The 23,547-nt window shown below is 39.3% G+C and overlaps 1 protein-coding gene across 4 annotated transcripts in view; it reads right to left on the bottom strand.

Annotated features, from left to right (window-relative positions):
* ADGRA3 (adhesion G protein-coupled receptor A3) overlaps positions 1-23,547 on the bottom strand; it is a 102,184-nt gene that overhangs the window by 55,379 nt on the left and 23,258 nt on the right. For 2 of the 4 annotated variants that reach the window (XM_081812549.1, XM_081812550.1), the window contains exons 1-5: positions 17,616-17,674; positions 15,376-15,447; positions 9,553-9,624; positions 7,109-7,269; positions 4,774-4,987 (exon numbers count right to left, since the gene is read on the bottom strand). In XM_081812549.1, coding sequence (XP_081668675.1) covers positions 4,774-4,987; positions 7,109-7,223 — 329 coding nt within the window. In that variant the 5' untranslated portion in view covers positions 7,224-7,269; positions 9,553-9,624; positions 15,376-15,447; positions 17,616-17,674. Of the gene's footprint in view, positions 1-4,773; positions 4,988-7,108; positions 7,270-9,552; positions 9,625-15,375; positions 15,448-17,615; positions 17,675-21,335; positions 21,408-23,547 lie in introns of those variants that run through there. The other 2 variants (XM_081812551.1, XM_081812548.1) reach the window with 2 other exon arrangements.

Below are 23,547 nucleotides of genomic sequence, written 5' to 3'. Positions count from 1 at the left end.
TAAAACACTCTGGTAAAAACTATGGGAAGAGCCCAGATGTCCATCAACAGATGAATGGATAAAGAAGATGTGGTGTGTATGTATATACATACACACAATGGATTATTATACAGCCATCAAAAAAAAAAAAAAAAGAAATCTTGCCCCTTGCAACGACGTGGATGGAACTAGAGAGTATTATGCTAAGCAAAATAAGTCAATCAGAGAAAGACAATTATCATATGATCTCACTGATATGAGGAATTTGAGAAACAAGACAGAGGATCATAGGGGAAGGGAGGGAAAAATGAAACAAGGTCAAACCAGAGAGGGAGACAAACCATAAAAGACTCTTAATCTCAGCAAACAAACTGAGGGTTGTTGGAGTGGAGGGGGGTGGGAGGGATAGGGTGGCTGGGTAATGGACATTGGGGAGCGTATGTGCTATGGTGAGCGCTGTGAATTGTGTTAAGACTGATGAATCACAGATCTGCACCTCTGAAACAAATAATACATTATATGTTAATAAAAAAAAAAAAACGCTCTGGTAAGAGATGAAGTATGGACAAAGCGCAAGGGTACATCATGCCTGACGCTTCTGACAGAAAGAGGGAGAACAGGACTCAGCGAGGAGGGGCACAGCAAGTGCAAAGGCGAAAACGTCACAGCACGTTCTTCAGCAAAACTAATGGAGACGTTTCCAAGTTATGTCTACCTTTTCACTGATTTGGAGGGAAATATTCAAGCATGAAGGAAGGAGATTAATATTATGAAGAGAATTAAAATATTTAAGGTAAAAATATTTTGCAGAGGAACTCATTAAGTCTCTAAAAAGATTTAATAAATTACCAATTGATGCCTTAACGAAAGGAGTTTTCCATGTAAAGGTATACTTCAATTTATAAAACAGCTATATTTCTAAAGAGCTGTCAGTATATTCAATTTTCAAGATGAACTCATAATTCTCTAACATAAAGCCTATTAATTAAAGAGCAAATATCAGAACCTTCAATTAACCTTTCTCCCTGCCACATGACCCACATGCTATGCTTTTATGTAAATAGAAAAATAAGAGATAATTAGACATAAAGGATATATCATTTTAATTAATTTACAAAGTTATGCCTTGAAGTTAAGACACATTTTTCCAGTCTCCTAAATCATTAATGGCTATACAACATCATATGTTCAAATAAAGACTTTGAGGCACTGTTACTCTGAATCAGAGAAAATGTTTATCATCTTTGTTAATTAAGTCAGTGAATAATCCAAAACACTGTAATAAATACATTCGAGATAAAGTGACATGAAAGTATTTTTCACTAAATTTAAATAACCAAATTCCAAAATAAGCAATCATTCTCTAATCCAGAGGTTCCCAAACTTTCTTGGTTCACAGCACCTTCACTGATCAGAAAACTGTTTCACAGAGCTCCGAACCCAAAAGAAATACCTCTGATGGTCCAATTACTAAATTAAATCCCAGAACTGTGTAGCTATGTCCTAATAACTTCATAGCCATTTGAAAAAATAAAACATCAATTTGAGATAAATATTTCATTCTTAAATAACCCAACTTCCTGATGGGTTGTGCTTGTCTGATGAGCACTCCAAAATTAATCTAATGTCAGATACAGAACAGACAGCGAGACCCTTATTTCATGTTCCACAATGACTTTCACACAGTATTTGCTTTGCACCACAGTGATCACCAAGAACTCAGCACCCTCAAGTACGGCATCAGCAAAGGAAAGCAGCGCGATCTAATGAAATCATCACTGCCTGGGGCTGGTAGGTGTGTGGTGTCCAAAAAAAGTCAAGTATTACCATGCTTCTTCCAAAACTTAAAATACCCCACAGCAGCTCTGTAAGTGAACTCACTGTGATGTCCCAGGGCTCTTTAGCACACCCACTGGGAGCTCAGGTCCTAATATATTTTGCCAACGTGTTTTTAAAGATGACCTTTAGCAATACCTTCAATGTCTAAAACTAATGATCAGAAAACAATTTCCAGGAATCTTCAAGGCAGCGTATTTAGAAATTTAAGGAGGAAGAGGCAGCTTCAATTTCATATTTGAGGAAAACTACAAACTCTGATTCTTACTAATGAAGGACGGATGACATAAAGAAACCAATGAAGAATCAACAGCTATCTCTCAGGTTAACCAAGTCAATACTGTACTTCCTTTTTCTGCAACTTCGTTATTAATACGGAGGCAAATTCTGGGTAAAGGACTCCAGTCTTCATACGAAAGATTTTCACATGAGTCAAGTGTCCTTCCCAACAAAACTATTAGGCAAGGATGCTAACCTTAGAATTAATTTTCTGTACTGCTATAAAGAATTCAAGTATGACTTGCAGAAATAAATTTATAAAGTTAATCTAGTTACTTTATAGTTGCAAAATTTAAGAGTTCTAAATTAGAGAGAGAGAGCATGAGCACGATCAGGGGTTGGGGGAAGGGCAAGGGACAGAGGGAGAGGGAGAGAGAGAGTCTTAAGCAGGCTTCACGCCAGCATGGAGTCTGATGTGGGGCTCCATCTCACAACCCTGAGATTATGACCTGAGCTGAAATCAAGAGTCGGACAACTTAACCAACTGAGCCACCCAGGTGCCGCAGGGTTCTATATATTTTTAAAGCTTTATTGTTGTATCATGTATTATTACCTACTCATATAATAAAACTGCCTAAAGCTCACATCTTAATGAGTTTTAACCCATGTATACGCTTATGAAATTATCACCACAATACAAGTAAGGTAACAATTAAGAGTCTTCTCTCACTGGGACCTAATAAACTGTTTCTGACAATCTTATGCCCTAATAAAGGAACTCTGATTCTGGTAACAGCAGACCAGCTTCTACCAAACTACCCTCCGTGCAGTTCACTATTATTTATAAGCTCTGCACAAACTACAAAATGACAACTATCCAAACACATGGCCAGTGATCCAAAACAAGCAGAAACCAGAGAGAAGTTGACCCTAGGAAGAAGGCATCAGCACTGGGGAGTAAGACCCAGGAAATGGTTTCCAATGGCTTTTGTGCAAGGATAGGCCCTACTCAAACAGAAATTCAGTCTTACTTGTTGAAATATCAGAGCACAGAGGTAGAAAGGAACATGGCTGGAAGCCCAAACTTCTGCATATAAAATCACGCAGATCTCTAACTGGCGCCTGGTTCCCACAGATAGGGTAGACACCACACAGATTTCAGCTGCTGCCATCACAGAAAAGACAACTAGGAGTTTGAGTTTAGCCAAGTAACTGCTTAAGGGAACAAAAACCAGCTGACTTCAAGCAAATGGAAGAGAATCCAGAGTCAGGGATTTGCAAAAAGTGGTTTTTCTTTAAAGGCCAGACAGTGGGACGCCTGGGTGGCTCAGTTGGTTAAGCGTCTGCCTTCAGGTCAAGTCATGATCCCAGGGTCCTGGGATTGAGTCCCGCATTGGGCTCCCTGCTCAGCGGGGAGCCTGTTTCTCCCTCTCCCAATCCCCCCGCTTGTGCTCTCTCTCTCTCTCTGTCAAATAAATAAAATCTTTAAAAATAAAAAAAATAAAGGCCAGACAGTAATTATTTTAGGCTTTTCTGGACAAGAAGCAACTTGGAAGATATTATATAGCTACTTACATAACCATTTGAAATGTAACCATTTACAAATATAAAAAATATTCTTAGCCCGTAGGCCCATCAGTCCACATGTGCCCCATAGGCTGTGCTTTGTCAGCTTCTCTATAGTGAATCATTCATACCATCCAGGATAGAATCCAGCATTACTAGATACATAAACAATATTTTTTTTAAATAGGAAACTATAAAATATATACAGAAGCAAAGCAGTCAGTGGTGATGATCCCAAGATGACCCAGATGTTGGAAAGAGCAGGCAAGGATTTAAAAGCATCTACTATAAATATGTTAGAAGACACAAAGGAAAATATGCTTCTAATAAACAAGACAGGAAATCTCAGGAGGGAAACAGAAATTATAAAATAGAATATTCTACCCCAAAAACTCCCAGACATGATTCTCAACTCAGAGGGTCTTTATTTTCTAAATAGATAGCTATAGACTTTTTTTTAATGGCACTTCTATGAATCTGCAGTGATATTACCCTAAGACGCCCTGGCAGAGTGTGGAAACTACAAATCTATTATTAAATATTCAAGTTGAGTTCTGTCTTTAAGAAATTGGTAGGAAGGGAAAAAAGAGAGACAGAAAGAGACACACAGAAACAGAGAGAGACAGGGGGAGAAGAAAAAGGAAATTCAGTGCCTATAGATTAAGATTTTACCAAAACAAAATATATAGTGATGGTAATACATATATTTTTACTCTATTTTTTATACTTTATAAAGTTCATTTGAATTAATGATTTTGGTGATCATACCAGGCATGGGATTAACAGGACAGGTGTTATTTTTTTTTATACCAGTGGAGTAGAGAAAGGAAGTATCTTAAGATGTAGCATTAACCAAGATAGTGAAAATTAGGTGATTGCTAAAAGTGAAAATCTGAGTTTAGCAGCAGTAAATGGTTAGAAGTTAAGTTTGGCATTAAAAGTTTACATTTTCCCACCTAAAACTTTAAACAAAAAGTATAACAGTGTTTCCCTTTAATCCTATGCTTTTTTTCATCACAACTGGATGAAAAGGCAACTCCTTAATTTCTGGAGAAGTAAAAATCAGGAAAAGGAAAACCGAAGGTTTGCATTTTAAAATGCAAGAAGATAAATTATTAATTTAAATTCTAACTAAACGTGACAATTCTGAAATAAATAAAATCCACAGTTTACCTTGCAATCAACGAGCAGTTGTGAATCATGTTCTTTTCAACAAAGATACCTTGTGATTCATCAGTTTCAACTATTCGTCCATCCTGATACCATAACACTTGCATATCCTGATCAATATATGAAGCCATACACTGGAAGGGGAGGCTGTCTCCTTCAAACACAACTTGACGATGAGATGGAGTCATGTAGAAAGATGGTAATTCAAGGGGTGGGTCTACAGACAATAAAATGAAGACTCAGTAAACAAATACAATACTACAGTCACACCCCAGAATTAAAAGTTATAGAGGGGCAGCCTGGGTGGCTCATTCGGTTAAGCATCTGCCTTCGGCTCAGGTCATGATCCCAGGGTCCTGGGATCGAGCCCCGCATCGGGCTCCCTGCTCAGCGGGAAGCCAATGCTTCTCCCTCTCCCTCTGCCCTCCCCCCGCTCATGTGTGCGTGCGCACATGCTCTCTCGCTCTTTCTAATAAATAAAATCTTAAAAAAAGTTATAGAAATTCTAATTAAAAATTTTTTAAATGGAGAAACAAGTTTTCCTCAGCAACCAGCATTTTAATGCTAGCACCAAGGCTCCTACTGAGATAAATGGGTCCTAGATGAAAACAAAATTAGTAAAATTGAAATGAAACCATCTCATAATCAGTTCTGACACTTAAAGTGTTCCTTTTTGGTGGTATCTCAGCACTTACTAAAAAAACCCAGATTGTAAATGATACCTAAACCCGGAGAATGGAACTGGTGGTAAGTATATATATAATTTTAGAATACCTTCAGCAGACAGTACTACCTTTGATTAAACCACTGGTTTCTGCTTATAGAAGTCATGCATACTCAGTGAAAAAATTTAGAACATTTAAAGAAAAGGGAAAGAAAAATCTTTTAAAATCCCATATATTACCATCACTATTAAAAAGCTGATATTCTTTTTTTCCAGTCATATAAACAAAAGGGAGGAATCCTAAATATGTATGCAAAAATACACACAAACACCATGAACTCATTAAAGGCCTTTAGAATATTTAGTCCACAGTCTACTGTTTTTAGCAGCAGTCTATTTAAAGGAATAACAGCACATATGCAAACATGCATGCAAGCAAATTAATCCTTGCAATTATTTATGAAGAAATTATTAACAACCTAAAGAGACATGATAACAACATCTATATCATGAATTGGTATGCATCTATTTTATATGATGAGGAAATGGGTTTACATTATCTCAGGTTTTAAAAAGTTACAAAATATCATTAGAGTATGATGACATTTTGGTCAAAGCACGGGAAAAAGATGAAGAAAATACACTAAGTTATCTCTGGTAACAGCTACCTTTGAGTGATAAGAATGTAAGATGGGCTTTGTTTGGTTTACTTCCTTTAGTTTCTCTTCTCTTCCAGCTTTACTGAGGTATAACTGACAAAATTGTAAGATATTTGTATTCTCCCCTCCCCCATTCAAAATTGTAAGATATTTCAAGTGTACATCATGATGATCTGATATATGTATATGCTGTTTCTTTTCACAAATCTTAATTTTCATCCAATAGCATGCTTTACTTGTGGAACTACAACAATAATGATAATAAAGAGAAAACGTAAAAAAGTACAGAACTCTTATTTCCAGATACAAAGACTAAACTGGAAACTCCTTTGATCATTTTAAGGACTGTTTTTGGTTCATGTGGTTTTTTTTTTTTTCTTTTTAATTTAATAAACATATTTCCCTCAAGTCTTCAGATACTATTCAAAATCATGATTTTCAATAGCTGCATATTATAAGTGGATGTGTCACAAGTCATTTAACCAATCCCCTATTTTTGAGACTTGAAGATATACTTATACTTAAATATTGACATACAAAGCTGATCATTTCCTAAGAATTAAACCCTCGTGTAGAATTACTAGATCAAACTGTATCAAATTTTTAAGAACACTGATACATACTGCCAAATTCTGTATCAAAAAGGCTCTATTATTTCACACTCCTACCAACAAATAATGATTGCAGCCTCAGATTTTTTTTTTTTTTTAACTATCAACAAATTCCTGGCTTGCCAACTGATGGAAAATCTGAAGCTCTACACTATTCTCTGAAATTGTTTTCCATAAAGAAAGCTGTTCAGAACCCAAGAACCTTAAACACCAATCAAAAAAACGATTTTTTATCCAGCTGACTTAACTGTTCGCATAAACTAAATATGTATTATCAGATCCGTGAAGATTAATGGTTATAATCAATTCCAGCACAGTAAACAGAGAATTTTCAGATTGTCAAGAAAAACAGAGTAGCAAGTAAAATATGGCAAACCCTTCCTCTGCTTCCCCTTCTCCCTTACCGCATGTCAGCAACTCTTGCCTCACCCCCGTGACTGGCTGGGCCTGAAGAGCCTTTGGATAAACACAGCGCGTGTCCCGAACGGTGATGTTTCTCTCCTTCACCCAGCGATGCATCCACAATATGTTACAATCACACAAAAGATACTCAGTCTGAAATTCTCTGTAGCATACAAAATACAAATTAGGGAGTATGGTGAGTAAAATTAAACAGCACGTTTGCTTTATCTTGGCTTCTGCTTTGGGTGACAAGCACACCACCGCTCACCCTCAGCGGCCTTTGGCACATACTGTACCAACTGGTTCTCTTCTCCTTTCCAGTGAGAGGAGAGGTGGAATGGCTGACCCCAGCACGCCTCCCTGCTAATTGAGGGACTACCTGCTTTAGATCAAAGCTGGGATGCAAACACAAATCTACATATCATCCCCCTTCTATGCAACAAGTTCCTTAATCCGAGGGTCCAGAAGACCAAATCTCCCATCTTCTGTGCGAAATCGAATTTCTACCCATTCATCAATTAAGCATGGTGGCACTAACAGAGGACCTTGAAGACTTCCCTAATTGTTCCAACATCATTGCCATGTTCTTGCCTTAAATGCCTTAGAACTATTAATTCTGGCAACATAAAGGAATATGTGACCGTTTACCATGGTTATATTCTGTCTGACTAGAGTCTAAGTTTATCAAGAGTGGAGACTCTTTCTGACACCTCTCTGCTTGCACCAACTGATACCAAGATACTTACAAACTTAAGGGGTACAGACTCAACCAATCAAAAATAGAAGAATACCTCACACTTGATATGAAAGAATATACAGAATTATTTTTACATGAGGCAAGAAGTTTTATAATTTGGCACCTGGGTATAAGAAACAAGAGAGGATAATATATATAGCTTGGATAAAAGCACAATAATTTATTGAATACTTGGTTTTACAAAGTGCTATTTATGTGCTGCACAGTATGCTAAGTCCAGCTAATAACAATAAATACAGATACTGTCCCCTGTCAACCTGGAGGACATTATATAATAGTGGAAGAAAATGAATACAACCAATACAGAATGTAACGTGTTCTGTACAAATAAATCAAAGTGCAAAGAGCAAACAGAATGTGTGCTCCTAACACAGATAGCGTGCAAGCAAAAGCTTCATCTTATTAGTTCTGGCAAAAAAAAAAAAAGAGGATGGGAGCTGGAATGAGATACAAAGAGAAAGTAAATTTTAAAAACCAATACAGGATGCCTGGACTGATTTCTAACTCCTAAGCACCACCTTCTGGTCGGTTTCCAGCACTATCGAGTAAAAAAAACACTGGTCATTTTCCCCAGTTTTTGGACAAAAATACTTCCTACATTCCTGCTACCCAGGGTCTCAAAAGCCCAATTATTCTTTGTAGTCTTTTTTATTTTCTTAACTTCACATAAATTGTTGACTTGAGCCCACTAAATATGCCAGAAAGAGATGTTTTCACTAAAAAACAGTAACAGAAACAAAAAGGCCAGAGTTTAATCCAGCATAGCTCCAGAAGCATGTACATGGGTCCGCCATAATGCTGAGGAGCCAGATGAATGCCTAAGTATTAGCTACATCTCACTGAAAACTGCTCAATGTTAGGTCTAGAAACTTCAAGGAGAAGAGCAGAGAAGGGGAGGGGAGGGAGGGGATGTAGGAAAGAAGTTAGGAAACACCAAACAGCATCTGCTAGAGAAGACATTTTTCCTTGGAAAAAGAGTCAATCCCATAAATTATACACAATAAAAATTTAAAAAGCATTATATTTAACTGTATTTCCAATAGAAATTAGTGTAACTTATAGTTTGAAATATATTATGGTCTAGCTAGAAATACCATTACTGTCAAAAGGAACTCCCATACAATCTCAGTTAACAAAACTGCTCCGGGAGGGAAAAAAAAAAAAAATCTACCAATTCTAAAGCTACAGAGAACTGTGTCAATATGATCTTGCATTGATTGTACAAAGCAAGCATTCTACATAAAAATTCCTAGCAATGTCAGTAATAAGTTGTGAATTCAGTTTGGGAAAGGGGTTACAGGATAAAAGGTAAATCCCAAAAGCATAAAATATTCTTAACTATAGATTCTTCATAGGGAGGGATATTTTATACCTTGTGGATTCAACTAGTCAAACAGTAAAATATTTTCTAACTTGAAAAATAAAGTGAAAGAGAATGAATTGCCAATTTATTTACTCTAAATATAGAGAGATACAGTATTCTAAGGAGAAAACGGTTGTCCCAGTCTGAAACACATTATTCAGGTTTACGGTATGTTTTCCAATGAGAATGCATACGCTCGAGTGAGAGTCCAACTTTTGCAAAATCAACAGATTTTCCCTATGAAGTCTCTTAAACCATTTAATAACTGTTCTTAATTTTTAAAAACCAAGTTATATTTATCAAAACAGGAAAAAAAAATTACTTACAAAGACCGTAATGAGCCAAGATAATCAAAAGTTCCTTGAGACAATGAAGAAAACAAATTCCCTGAAAGGTTTCTAGGAAAAAAAAAAAGGAAATAATCTCATTTAAAAAATACTAACGATTATATATCATTTTATACAATTTCCTAACGTGTCCTATAATCACTGAATAATGTTATAAAGAATTTATGAAAGTTGTTTTAAATCTTATAAAAAGGGAACAACTAATAAATATTTTATCCAGGGATAAAGAAATTTGTTTTCAACCAAAATAAAGTAATAAAATTATTTTGAAGTTATTACTATCAGGTAATGATTTTCTACCAAATACCAGGTGAATCTGAAAGGTACCTTACTGAGCCAGAACTTTAGTCATGCTCTCATTATAAGTGAATTACTCTTCACGTGTTAACTCATCATTTAAGAAAACAGAAATGTAAAAACAAGAAAAGGACAGGGATGACCTGAATAACCAGCAGTAGCAACCCACAGGAACTGAATAAAATATGTCAACAGAGTGCAATGAGTCCGGGGTTTAAAACTGACATAATTCAGTGCTGGCCTTGGGCAAATTACTTAACCTATCTTGTTTCCCCCCTTGTATCAGATGACTTTAATAAATATTTAAAACCTTGCAGAGTTTTATATGAATTAAACCCAGAACGCCCTATGCTACAATTTGAGGTGGTTTGTTATACCCATAATGATTCCACACTTGACCCTAAGCTCCAAGACAGAGGGCCTTGTGGGTCTTATTTACCAGGGTACCCCTGGCAGCTAGTAACAAGCTGGGGTACACAGTAGGTGATCAACAGTGTGGCTATTCAGGATGTAGACTCCATCTTCAGGAAGCTTCTAATACTAAAATGGGACTGAAGGCTCTGGGAAGATGGCAGGATGGTCTAATCACCACAAGCTCTGTTCAGTGCCTGTTTTAATATCAAGAATAGATACAACTTAAACCTAGAATTCTCAAGGAAGATGTCCTGAGACCTGGACCTCTCCTCTGGAGTCTGGGCTGAATCCCTCCCATGTGGGAGAAAGTGACAGTCCATAGATGGGATTCTGCAGCAGTGTATTCCTGGTTGGGAAGACTTAGTATTACACAAATGCGAATCCTTCACAAATTAATATACAATGAGATTCAGTAAAAACATCCCTGGATTGGCTTTTAAATGTAGCATACAAATTTTTGATAGAAAACGTCTGGATAAAAGGATTCTGATCTTCACAGGAGAACTACCTAGGAACTTAAGCAAACAAACAAAAAAAGGGTATCTGGCAATTAAAAGAACAATGAAAGAGACGCCCTTCTCTTTTTTGGCCTATCGGAGGGGATACTGAATGTAGATCTTGAAAAGGGTATTGCAATTAAAACAAACAACAGTACTTTTATGAAGCTACCCTATGTGGAATTATATGATTACTTAGATCTGTTTAAAATAATGTAGGCAGGAAGACAAAGAGATGGGAGATAGAACTAAAACAAGACTGGCTATGAAGTTGCTAAGTGTTGAAACTGCGGGAAGGAGACATGGAGATTCCTTATACAATTATCTCTAATGTTTTGGGTTTTTTTGTTTGTTTGTTTGTTTTTTACAAGTTTGAAAGATTGGAGTTGGAAATAAAACTCTACCATACAAATATAGGATTTAAGTATAAACAAAATAATGGCATCTCACAGGGATCATTAGATTCTAATTATTAGGTAATTTCATTCTAATCATTAGATATTATTAGCTATTTCCTTTTAAAAATCACAGAGGAAGGAAGGAATCACATTGGAGTAAGACACACCATGCTCTCAGTAAATCCCAACACAAACCGATTTTCCCTCCAGTGCTAGAAGAAGACTGGCTGAACACCAGAGTACTGGCTTCGGTCTGGGGACCATAAAAACTTACACACATTTTAAAACACCAAAATCACACTCCAGCTCTGAGATACTTACACAAAAAAGTAAAAGGGAACTGAGAATGACAACCAGCAAAGTCACTGTTCCCATGTCCTATCAGCTCCCTGAATACAATAGCAGGTGAATTATCCATCCATCCCCACTCCCACCCCTTTACACTGTGGTTTCTTAATATCTTAATTTTTCTTTATTTACTTAACTTTTTGCTAAACAGATACATTTGAATTCCTGTAAGTTAAATATGTACGATGCATCACTTATGTATATACAAGGGATGTTTACCAGGGCCAATTTGTTATAGGCGGGGGAAATGCAATCAGATGGAATCTCCTACAACAGAGGAGTAAGTGACTAAATTACAATCAGTTCTATACTTGGAATATTCTGTAATTATTAACAAACAAACTATATCAACATGTACCCTCTTGAAAAGATATTAATGACATGCTGGTGATTTTTTTAAGTAAACTGCTGAGTACAGCACAAATTTAAAGCCCCATACGTATGCCTGTACATTTGTGGGGGCAACAGAAAATCTGAAAATAATACACCAGATAGCTAGCACACGCTAGCTCACGATGATACGTCTGAAGTGATGGAAGGGAGATTTAATTTTTCCTTCAAATCTCTATGTGGTTTTATTACTTAATGACACCAGTAATTGTTCAATTGTATAAAGGAAGTTCTTATAAATATCACTCACCGATTATTTCTTTTTTAACTTTATTTATTTATTTGAGAGAGAGCACAAGCAGGGGGAGGCAGGGGCATGGCGAGAGGGAGAAGCAGGCTCCCCGCTGAGCAGGGAGCCAGACTGGGGGGTGGAGGGGCACCTCCATCCCAGGATGCTGGGATCATGACCTGAGCCAAAGACAGATGCTTAACTGACTGAACCACCCAGGAGTCCCCACTCACCAATTATTTCTGATAGAAAAATATTAAAGGTATAATTCTTAGAAAAAAATGCAAGATGTAAACTGATAAAAATTCATAAAAAAGGGGAAAAAAGGAAAGCTTTTGATCTGTTGTGCTCCTGACAACTTCTCTGGAAAGTGACATCCTAAGTGAAGGACAGAGACTTCACAGAAGTTCATTTCCAGCTCCCCATCTTTGGCTTGCCAGTTATTTCCACTGTGGAGAGGGATGGGGTAGGAACATCTGGGAGTATGTCTTCACTTCTCTGAGACAGTTGGCCCCAGAAATTCTCCATCAACAAAGGCAAAGATCCATATACAGGATTAATCAATTAGGCCCCCTACATCCATGTCCACTGAAGCCTCAGACATATTTAAGGTTATTTCTGAATTCTTAACCTAAACCTCCAAAGCCATGATGTGTTTCAAAACGATGAGAGGCATGGGCGAGAAGACCACCATCTGTCTGCCAGGGTCTCACCCAGGCCCTAGGAGGCCTCCACTCCAGCCTTCTTGGCTAAGAGGCCCCCTAGTCCCAGATCCCAGGTTCCAAGGCAATCCAGAGAATCCAGCTGAAGAAGCAGTAAAGGAAATATCTATAAAGAGTGATCCACTCTGGATTCCCTTCTTCTATATGCCTGCTCTTCTGGGTGGGAGACAGACTTTATGTAAGAAATGCACTACATGCCCGATGGCTAATCAAATTCCCTTTTCCACTTGTTGGATTGAGAAGGTGCTTTTCTTCCCAGTGGGAAACACAGATAGTTACCAGCCTTCACAACCAGCATCCAGGCTGGCTCAGAGAGCCTAGAAATCTGCAGTTTGCTGCTATCCATACAGCACATTCGTCCAAAGTTTCTTGATCCCTGACTCTAGACCTGTGTCAACCCAACTTATTATAAGCATCTCCACTGCAATGCATTCCTGAAGTTAAAAAAGCTACCTCAATTGCCAATTTTTCTTAGAACAGTCTTTAAAGGACATAAAGTCAGGTTTATTTCTGTATATGCCATAGAGTGTTGCATTTAAAAGAGCCACAGTGACCTATTATTACATGGGCTACAAAATCACTCAACCAAATCTCAAAGTAGGAAACTTGGTAGTGCTATTCTTCTGCTTTAATGATTCACTTGGATAAATGTCCTGTAACTTCCTGTAACAACAGATAGCACAGAATTAATAAAAATGTAAGAGATGGACCCAAGCTTCAGAACTTCCAAAAACTTCAGCTTTTGATGCAGGAGGGAAAAAAAAAGTGTAAAGAAATAGTAAGTGGCCCTAATGTAAAGATGGTCCCTTCCAGCTCTTTTGCCTAAGGAATATTTGCTGATGGGTCAAGAATCCCTGAGCCACAGTTATAAATTCATCTGGAACTAAAGTCGATGAAATGGTAAACCCAAGACTCTTTTTCATTACTTGAGTCACAGCTACCCAAAAATATAACAGATTTTTCCTTCATAAATGCCTCATTTTGCCAATTCTTATGCAGTCCTCAGAACCAAAAATATAAGACTCTCAAGAAGAGATAACAGAAGCACTGAAATAAAATTGCTGCAATCCAGCCACAAAAAAAGAAAAATGCAATTGGTTTAATTAATTTCAAGTTATGAGCAAAGCTGTACACCAAATCAATCTTACACTTAAACACTTAAGTTTGGCCATATATCTCTCCTCCCAAATTAAAGGGCTCACTGAAAAATACTACAAGTTTGTAAAGAAGCAGGAGTACCCGGTGGTATCCTAACAAGTGACCTGAAGTCCCCTCCCTTAGTGCAGAGATGAAATGATCTCACCATTGAAGGCCCTAAGAGCTTTTTTAAAGTTAACATGAATGGGTGCCTGAGTGGCTCAGTCGGTTAAGCGTCTGCCTTTGGCTCAGGTCATGATCCCAGGTCATGATCAAGTCCCACATCAGGCTCCCTGCTCAGTGGGGAGTCTGCTTCTCCCTCTACTCTTTCCCCCCTGCTCATGATCTCTCTCTCACTGTCTCTCTCTCTCAAATAAATAAAATCTTAAAAATATATATAATAAAGTTAACATGAATGAAGTTGCAGAAACATTCTGAAAAGCCACAGAAAGAACCAGGCATAGACAAGCCTTGTAACTAGACCTTTGACCCTCAATCCCAAATTTCATCCTGCACCCTACTCCCAGACAACTATTCTGTAAAACAGGATGCCACTTTCCCAACGTAAACGTCCTTCAGTGGCTTCCTATTGTTAAATCTGTTCTAAGCCCATCTGCCTTTCATATGCTCCCATATAAAGTTCTATTAAAGATAATCAGCTTGATTTCTAGTTACTCCCAAACAGAGCCTCCTCATTTTAAAAAGAAAATAAAAATGTTATTTGATGGCTTATACAAAGTTCTTCTGTATTTATATTATATATAAATTATAAAAGAGAGAGATACAGATCATTCAAATTTTAATTAATCTTTATAATAACTTTGAGGTACCATGAACCTACTTTAACAGATAAAAAAAAAACAGAAAAGCTCAGAAAAGTGAACTCACCCCAAATCACAAAGTCAGAGGCATGATTCAAATGGTGATTTCACTCTTCACATCAACGGCTTTCCCCTTGACACTGTCTTTGCTCTCACCTTCCACCTTCAGGCATCACTGGCTCACTTCTTTTCCTTTCTAACTAATCAAATCTCTGCAATCTCTGGACCATCAGCTCAGGTTTTACCCCTTCCAGGAAATTTATCCAGACCAGCAAAGCTTCTGACCATCTCTCTCAACATGAACATGTTCCCTGAGGCATACACCCCATTAAGGGGCTCTGTGTGTGTGTGTGTTTGTGTGTGTGAATACACAATATTATGTTCTGATGACATTATATCCCCAAGATTGAATTTCCAGCTCCTTATCTCCTTCTCCTTCTATAATCCTGACAGCTGCTACTTTACTATCAGACATGTCCTAGGTGTCTATAAATATCTGGGTACTAGTCCACATGTCTTCTTATATTTTAGTAGAAAAGACATACTTACAGCCTAACCAGATTGGCGAGTCCTCGAAATATGTCTGCATTCAGACATCCTATTCGATTGTTAGTCAGATCCCTGAGGAGAAAGGGGGAAAAAGTGTCTTCAATTAGTTCTCTTGGATGAAGGTTTCATATGTTCAGTATTCAAGAACAGCACCCAGGTATCATGCTAGACCTTTCTTTTCAGCATCCCTGAGAAGTTTACCTACTTCAAGTGAGTGAAGGGGAGCACTGAGAGAAAAAATAATCCTTGCTTTCACCTATCTGTGTACAGACTAAGCACTGCCTAATTATAGTGCTCTCTATATTTCAAGCACTTACTCCTGTAAAATGACTCACGATAAGACTGGAGTGGTAAAAATGAGACTCAACCTATCTTACTGTTTGTGAGAGAATACCTTAGGTGACCTACACCGTTCACTAAGCTGTGGAAGTCAGGGATAGAGCCCAGTGTCAGCGAACATCAGACAGACAAAAGACAAAGGGGCAAATTACCAAAATGCTGGAGGTTTTATTTCCTCAAGAATACCTGAAACTTAAGCTTTCTGATGTCATCCCTAAATCAGAAGTTTTGACTGTAATGAGAAAACTGAGTTTGCTTTTACCTCACAGATCTATCGTTTAATCTCCAAGCCAGATTACTTTAGCTTTATCTAGGTAATGGCCTAGTTATTTTTTCCCATCACTTTAAACTTTTTTTTTAAGATTTATTTATTTTAGAGAGAGAGAGAAAGAGAGGGAGGGAGAACGGAGGGTGGGGCAGAGGGAGAGAGAGAGAATCCCAAGCAAACTCCCCCTAAGCCTGGAGCCCGAGGAGGGGCTCAATCCCAAGACTCTGAGATCATGACCTGTGCTGAAATCAAGAGTCGGACAGTTAACTGAGTGAGTCACGTGGGCGCCCCACTCTTAACATTTTTTTAATTTTATTTATTTATTTGAGGGGGGAGTGCGCACGTGTGCATAAGGTGGGGGAGGGGCAGAGGGAGAAGCAGACTCCCCACTGAGCATGGAGCCCCACATGGGGCTCACTACCAGGACCCTGAGATCATGACCTGAGCTGAAGTCAGAGGCTTAACCGAATGAGCCACCCAGGTGCCCTGCTCCATTCCTAACTTCTTATAGTTCCTATCAAATGTTACTTTCTAAGTATTTTTTTTCTCCTCAATCCACGAAACTTTTTCCTTTTTATCTACATAAAATGTGTAGTAGATATTGCGTTCTTTCTGCACTATTTTTCTCCACACCACAGAGAGTGAACACAATTTTCAATTTTAATCAAGAGAATGCATTCTAACAGGGAGATAATAAATGACAATTTCTGTAAACTTCAAGTGAGAGCCCATGGCTTTCAGCAATTTTTCCATCACTAGACTTACTAAACTGTATTCAGGAAAACCCTAAAACAATGAATCTTAATTTTTATCAGTTCCTAGTTAGGAATTATTCACCCCCTGGATTTTGATAAAAGAATTAGAACAAGATTCTAAACCAAACTTCCAAAAATATTTTTATCACCTTTTCTTCAATGTCCATATTATTCTTTGTAATGGAAAAGTACCTATTCTTTGAGTCATGCTCTGAGTTACTCTTTACAGAAGCAATGTGCACCACCCATTTCTGAACTAAAACTGCTGGAGTCCAAATTGTATAACTTGGTAACAGCAGAAACTGTATTAGCCAGACAAGAAACCAGAAATGATAAGGACAGGGCATCCGAATCAGGCACCTATGTGCTAAGTTTCTCCCCTAGATATTCCGAAATCTAGCTTAGGTAATCCTGAGTTTCCCTAAATTTCACAGTTCTGCCTTTCCTATCTTATGGCAACTTTTGATTAAAAAAAAAAAAACAAAAAACTTAAGCAATACGAAACTTTATCTGCACCTGCTGTGTTCCAGGCTTCTGTTCCTCAGAATATTAAAGTAAGTATTTAATCCGACGGGACTTTTTTTATTCCAGCTGATTTTCCTTTTATTTCTGGGTTTTACTGTTTAAGAAAATTAGGCATCATTTTGTGAATTGCTGCTTAAACAAGCATTTCTGGGCTCAATTCATTATCTTGTGTCACTTCTGAGCTTTAACTGGTGTAATTACCAGTGATTCTTTGGGAAACAATTTCATTACAGCTATACCTATTTAAAATGGTATTTAGGTATTGATAATGGGTTTTATTTAGATTGAGAATCAGCTTGAATTTGTTGATAAAGCAAAAAAAGAGAAACTGAATAGGTCTAGGTTTTACCTACTTTTGGTAGTTTATCCTTCAGAAAGCCACTTAATCTTCCTGATTCAAATTATCTATAAAATAAAGGCAAAGGCATGGTACACTTACAAAAAAAGCTATATGTGTGGCTGTCGAGTGGGAGGCACAACTGAAATGAATGATTTAGAGCCTCATTAGAAAGAGTGCCTGTATCCACAAGCAACCAGCAAACATTACTACCACAAATATCTTTGTATCTCACTGAGTTTACATATAGGACTCTCTCAGCTTGCAAGTCGTATACCTTAAGTTCCATTACACGTCAACTGTTTGAAATTAAGGATGTATTTTCTAGCGGGATGAATATTATAAATGGCAATTACCTTCCTAGGCAAGAACATAAGAGACTACTTAATGTGTAATGCAATGAAAAAATGCTCAGGCAGTGCCCGGGACGAGATCAGTAATTAAATGCTACTGAACAAGAAATTTATTTATTTATTTTGGATGGAAGTACTTGAGAAATTATTTACTGAAGGATAAAGAACTGGAGAGAGAATCTAAGATATTCCGCATTATCCTTAAAACATCCTGATGAAACCGCTTTTTATTAGCAGTCAAGTTGCCTTCAACCCGCATCTCAACATGAAGACATTATTAGCACGTATCTTCCTAAAAAGAGCTTCCCTCCCAAAAAGCTGGGAGTAAAGTGGGGCCAATCACAAAGGGAGGGAATAAGCTGTCTGTCTCGTAGCAATGATATGATGGCAATATGACATCATATCCCTCCATAGGAGGAAAAAAAAAAAAAAGAAAAAGCTTGAGGGAAAGGTATTCTAGAAGTTCCCAAACTCAGAATTTCCAGGAGGGACAAATAAAACAAAGACGGTTCGGCCTCAGCCCCAGTTCCTGATAGGGTGGGTCTAACACCCACATTCCCGCTTCCTACTTGAGGCCTCCTGTTCCCACCCCTGATTCAAATGGACCCTCCATGTGCACCTGGTGAGGAGCACAAAGGAAGTGACTCACTGTCATCAAGCAAGCTTACTAAGCCGCTGCCCCTCCTCTCCCCTGACCGGTGCACGCAGCCTGGCTATGGCCGTGTTCCAGGCCCTCGCCCGCGTCAGAACGCCTAGGTCCTAGCAGCTCTCTGCAGCCACGCTCTGGCTACAGTTCCCTCTCTCTCCAAGGAGATTCCAAGTCCACATCCAGGCTCCTGGTCAGTGCACAGGATTCCACGAGACGGCCAAGCCCTCGAGGGGTTCCTGGGTTACCCTTCTATCTCTGGACCCGGGCACACCACTGGGCATCCACAACAGACTCCATTTTTGTTCAGCGGAACTGATGCTGCTCTCTGTCTCACCACCTGATCTCCCCGCTGGACCCAGTTACTACTGTTACTGGGCTCTAAACCGAACTCTACACCGTGACCACTGCCACTCTGACGCCCACATCATGCCCACTCGCCTCTGACACTTATCTTCCCTACCCAGAACTCCAGTGTCCATTAACACCACTGACCTACTCCAGACGGGCCAGTTTTTCTGACTTGCCTCATTAAAAAGCCTGAACTGGAAAATAATGGAGAGCAGGGTGCACGGGGAAGAAAACCGATCAAGGGTGAGACCTCCTGCAGACATCCTGGGGCGTCCGGAGCGCACAGAAGTCTGATAAAAACAATGAACCGTCATCCGGCGCCCTCACCAAAAACCATGGTAATAACGTTCCCTCCTACAGAGTCTGACTGAAATTCCAAACAATGTTACACAATGAAGAGAGAATTCTTCAACTCCTACTAGGCCTCATCGTCTAGAATTCTGAACACTAAGACTGACCAAGACAGGGGACTGAGAGGAGAGCTTCAGAGGATACGTTTTAAATGAAAAAAAAAATTATATTTGCAAAAGTATTTTTTTTTAAATAGGCAAAAATAGCATAGCCAACTCTTACAACTGGATCTGACTGTAAAAAGGAAAGAGTTTGGAATGAGAGACTAATAGATACAAAATGTCAAAAGTATTAGGAGGGAAGGTCCTTGTCAGCATTTAAGTAGTTCCTGGCATGATTCAACTCAGAGCAAACACAGCTTACTTTATTATACAAACAACACAGGAAACAAAGAAGACATTAAAAAAAAAAAAAGTACCCAGTCACCCCGGATACTTTATAAACATTAAATAGTAAGAGAGCATGAGAGAGGCGCCTGGCTGGCTCGGTCAGTAGAGCAGGCGACTCTTGATTTCAGGGTTGTGAGTTCGAGCCCCATGTTGGGTGTAGAGATTACTTAAAAATAAAATCTTTTAAAAGAAAAAGTAAATAAAAGAGTATGATAGAACCAAAAAAAAAAAAAAGAGAGAGAGAGAGATAGGGACAGAGGAGGGAAGGATGATTGTTGAGAAGAATGAAAGCATCGTCTCATCCCCAACATCCTCTGTCCCCAGTTCTCTGCACTTAAGCGGTTTCTCCCTCCTGCCATCAGAAATATTCTGAAACACAAATCTGATGTCAACTCCATATTCAAAAAGTCCTGCTAGCCCCACACTGTCTAAAGAGCTTCAAAGTTCTTTAACATGGCAGGTCATCTTAGGCCTACAAGAGCCTAATCTCTCCATGACCAGCCTAAACTCCAAAACCCCTCTTTCCCCACTTTGTACTTCATGCTCTGGCTCCACACGGACGCCCACTCTGCTTAGAACGCCCATCTTGTTATTTTTCAATATGTAGTACTCATCCCTCGGGAGCAAGGTCAAATCTGCAGGCCATTCCCCTCCCAGGTGGCCCCTCCTTTCCTTGGCACGTTCTTACTATGATTTTATCTGTGACGGCTCCCATGTGAATGTGTTAGGGCATATTTTCATTATCTGGTTGCCCCCAAGGGTCTGTGAGCTCTTCCCAAGAAGTCAGACCACGGTAAGCAGCCAGCACTTAATAATAAGAAATGTCTTTCGAAGGAATAAGGGACGGCGGGACAGTCCGCAGGGCTCGAGTGTGGGGTTACCTCTGCAACTGGAGCGTGCTCACACGGCAGCTATGAAAACCGCATAAAAAGGAGTGAAGGGGAGTTGTTTAGCTTCAGAAGGAATAAAAACTGCTCTGTAGGTTTTGAAATAATAATACACAGATAAAATATACATGCAAATAGCAAGACTTTAAACCGTTCATAGAAAGGGGCCTCAATTGATAAGCTTATACAACAGAGTTTGAATGCATTCGTAACTTGAAAATCCTCTATGCATGACTTCTTATGATCACTGACAAAACCAATACAGTAATCATCTTATTAGCATAAGAAGGACACAACCATCTACCATCAAACAAATCAAATTATTGCACAAATTAACCACTTTCTATGCTACTTATATTAAATATTCTTTTTGTTCTATCATGGACCTAGTCAATAAACTAAAAATTGTTTAAAACCCATTTTTTTTATCGCATTAAAGCTTGAAGTGGGTTAACAGTTCCTTATAAGAGAACAGTTCGGGGGCGCCTAGGTGGCTCAGTCAGTTTTAAGTGTCCAATTCTTGATTGCGGCTCAGGTCATGATCTCAAGGTCGTGAGATGGAGCCCCATGTCCTGGCACTCAGCGTGGAGTCTGCTTGTCCCTCTCCCTCTGCTCCTCCCCCTGCTAGCGCTCGCCCGTGCTCTCTCTCTCCCTCTCTCATGCATGCTCTATCTAGCTGTAAAATAAATAAATAAAACCTTAAAAAAAAAAAGAAAAAAGAACAGTTCAAACTCATAAGCAAGCAACTCAAATACTTACAATCTTTTTAGCGATGAAAGTCCCCAAAAGGCGCCTGGATCTATACTACTAATAAGATTATTTCGGAGGTCCCTGTTAAAAACAGAATAAAAGTTATCACTTATCAGCACTATAACAAATATTCAGGCAAACTACAGTTACCTGCTACACAGAAAACAACAATAATGGCAGGAAATTAACGCCAAAAAGGTTAACTCCGGTGGTAAGTGGCAGAGCCAGAATTCAAATTCAAGAAGTCTGGTTCCAAAGCCACTTTGTTTTGGTCAATATAATAAAGCCATATACCAAAAAGGATATGTATGTCCCTATATTATTCAAATGCAAAGTTATGGCCAGGCTACAATCCTATACATTCTTTCTACAATTTTCTCCTTAGTATGCTACACTTGAGTTTTATCAAAACAAATCAGAGATTATATTTGTGAACACAAATAGAATTTTTAGAAACTATCTTCTAAAATATCCATTCTAAAATTCGTGTCATTTAGCTTTTCATATTTTTCCCTCCCTGGGCTTCTATGGTTCGGATTCCTATAAAATAAAACTGTGATCATGCACAACATGCAGCTCAAAGCAAAGATCCAGCAGCCCCCAAGGCCGCGGCTCTGAGGGCAGTCTCAACGGACTCCCACTCTCGTGGGCAGCCCTGCCATGTCAGCACCCCGCCACCAGGGGCCAGTGGTGAGCGCCACTGCCACAGCCCTCCCCCAGGGAGGATCTGCGGGGCCCCTAAGGCGGCTGGCTGCTCTCCAATGGGTAGGGACCCAAGTGGCCGCACACAAATGTTCACACAGACCTCAAAGACAGCACTCAACTACAGGAGCACTTAGAAGCAGGACAGTGGCCCATTTTCCCTGACCACATTCCTACCAGTGGCTGGCCCACACTTGAGCTTTGTCAGACCCTTGGGCCGGACTCACTCATAACCTTGCCCGCTGAAGTCAGGCGTGGTTTCCAGTCATCTCTCAGAGCACCTGACGTCAGACTATGAACAGAAGAAACTCTTTGCAACTTCTCTTGTCCTTCCCTTCTCCCTTCTTTACCTAACAATGGCAACACTGCCCCTTCCGTGTGTGACATCTCATTATCCATAGGGATGCACACAGAGTGAGTGAGACAATACAGAAACGCAGAGCAACGCCCATTACAAACCACCTCACCAGGTCCTTTAGTCCCTTACTTACTGGAGATTTAAAAGGCCTTCCTACAAGTGTATCTGGGGTCAGTGGTGCCACCTGTTATCATGACATTGAGGTGACAGGTCTCTGGATCTTTCGTAACTATTACTCCATCATGGGATGTTAGCCTGAGCCCACAGTGTATAAACTAGAGAAAATCTGGGGTTTGCCTTTTCAAACCACTCCATCTCAGAAAGCGTCTGACTTCCCTTGTCTACCTGTGCTGAAGAGAAGAATCCCAAGGAAGTCTTACTGTAGTGAGCACTGATCCATGTTATTTCCCTCCATCTAGTGAACGGAGGCACATTCAATCTTTCTGTCTCATCACCTAATGAAAACTCTGATGTATGGTTGCTTCATAACATGCTATTTTTTTCTAACAGTTCATGTTTCAAACTATCGATACATACCAGTGACAACGCTGGTTTTCCAGAAATTTCAGCAGAACATCCTGATGAGACTGGCCATCTGCCCATCGTGATGGCAGTCGTTCATTTACTCTAAGTTTGGCATTCTTTTTTTTTTTTTTTAAGATTTTATTTATTTATTTGACAGAGAGAGAGAGAGAGCACAAGCAGGGGGAGCAGCAGAGGGAGAGGGAGAAGCAGACTCCCCAGCTGAGCAGTGAGCCCAACGTGGGGCTTAACCGGCTGAGCCACCCAGGTGCCCCACGTCCAGCATTCTCGCTGTGTCACTGGCTTCCCAAACTAGCCATGCTGTTTAACACGTGGTGACAGACGCTGGTCAGAACGTCTCATAACACTTCTCTGGAAGTGCATTCTGTGAATGCCGGGAGTATTGAGCTTGCCAGCAAATCGTGCTCCGCTTTTCCGGAGTCTTACTCCCAGTGTCGCACACCCGGGGGGGGCGGGGGCGGGCTGGCATTCCACCCTCCTCCCCAAATCAGAGCCCTATTTGTCTAAATAAAACTGAACCCCCAGTACGTTAACTCTTGTTTTAAAAAAAAGAAATAACCGGGGCACCTGGGTAGCTCAGGGGGTTAAGCATCTGCCTTCGGCTCAGGTCATGATCTC

Source organism: Leptonychotes weddellii, chromosome 2 (genome assembly GCF_054177405.1).
Source record: "Leptonychotes weddellii isolate Sample4059 chromosome 2, ASM5417740v2, whole genome shotgun sequence".
Lineage (NCBI taxonomy): Eukaryota > Metazoa > Chordata > Mammalia > Carnivora > Phocidae > Leptonychotes > Leptonychotes weddellii.
Note: the sequence above shows the minus strand (reverse complement) of the source record. Positions and strands in the feature narration are given on the sequence as shown.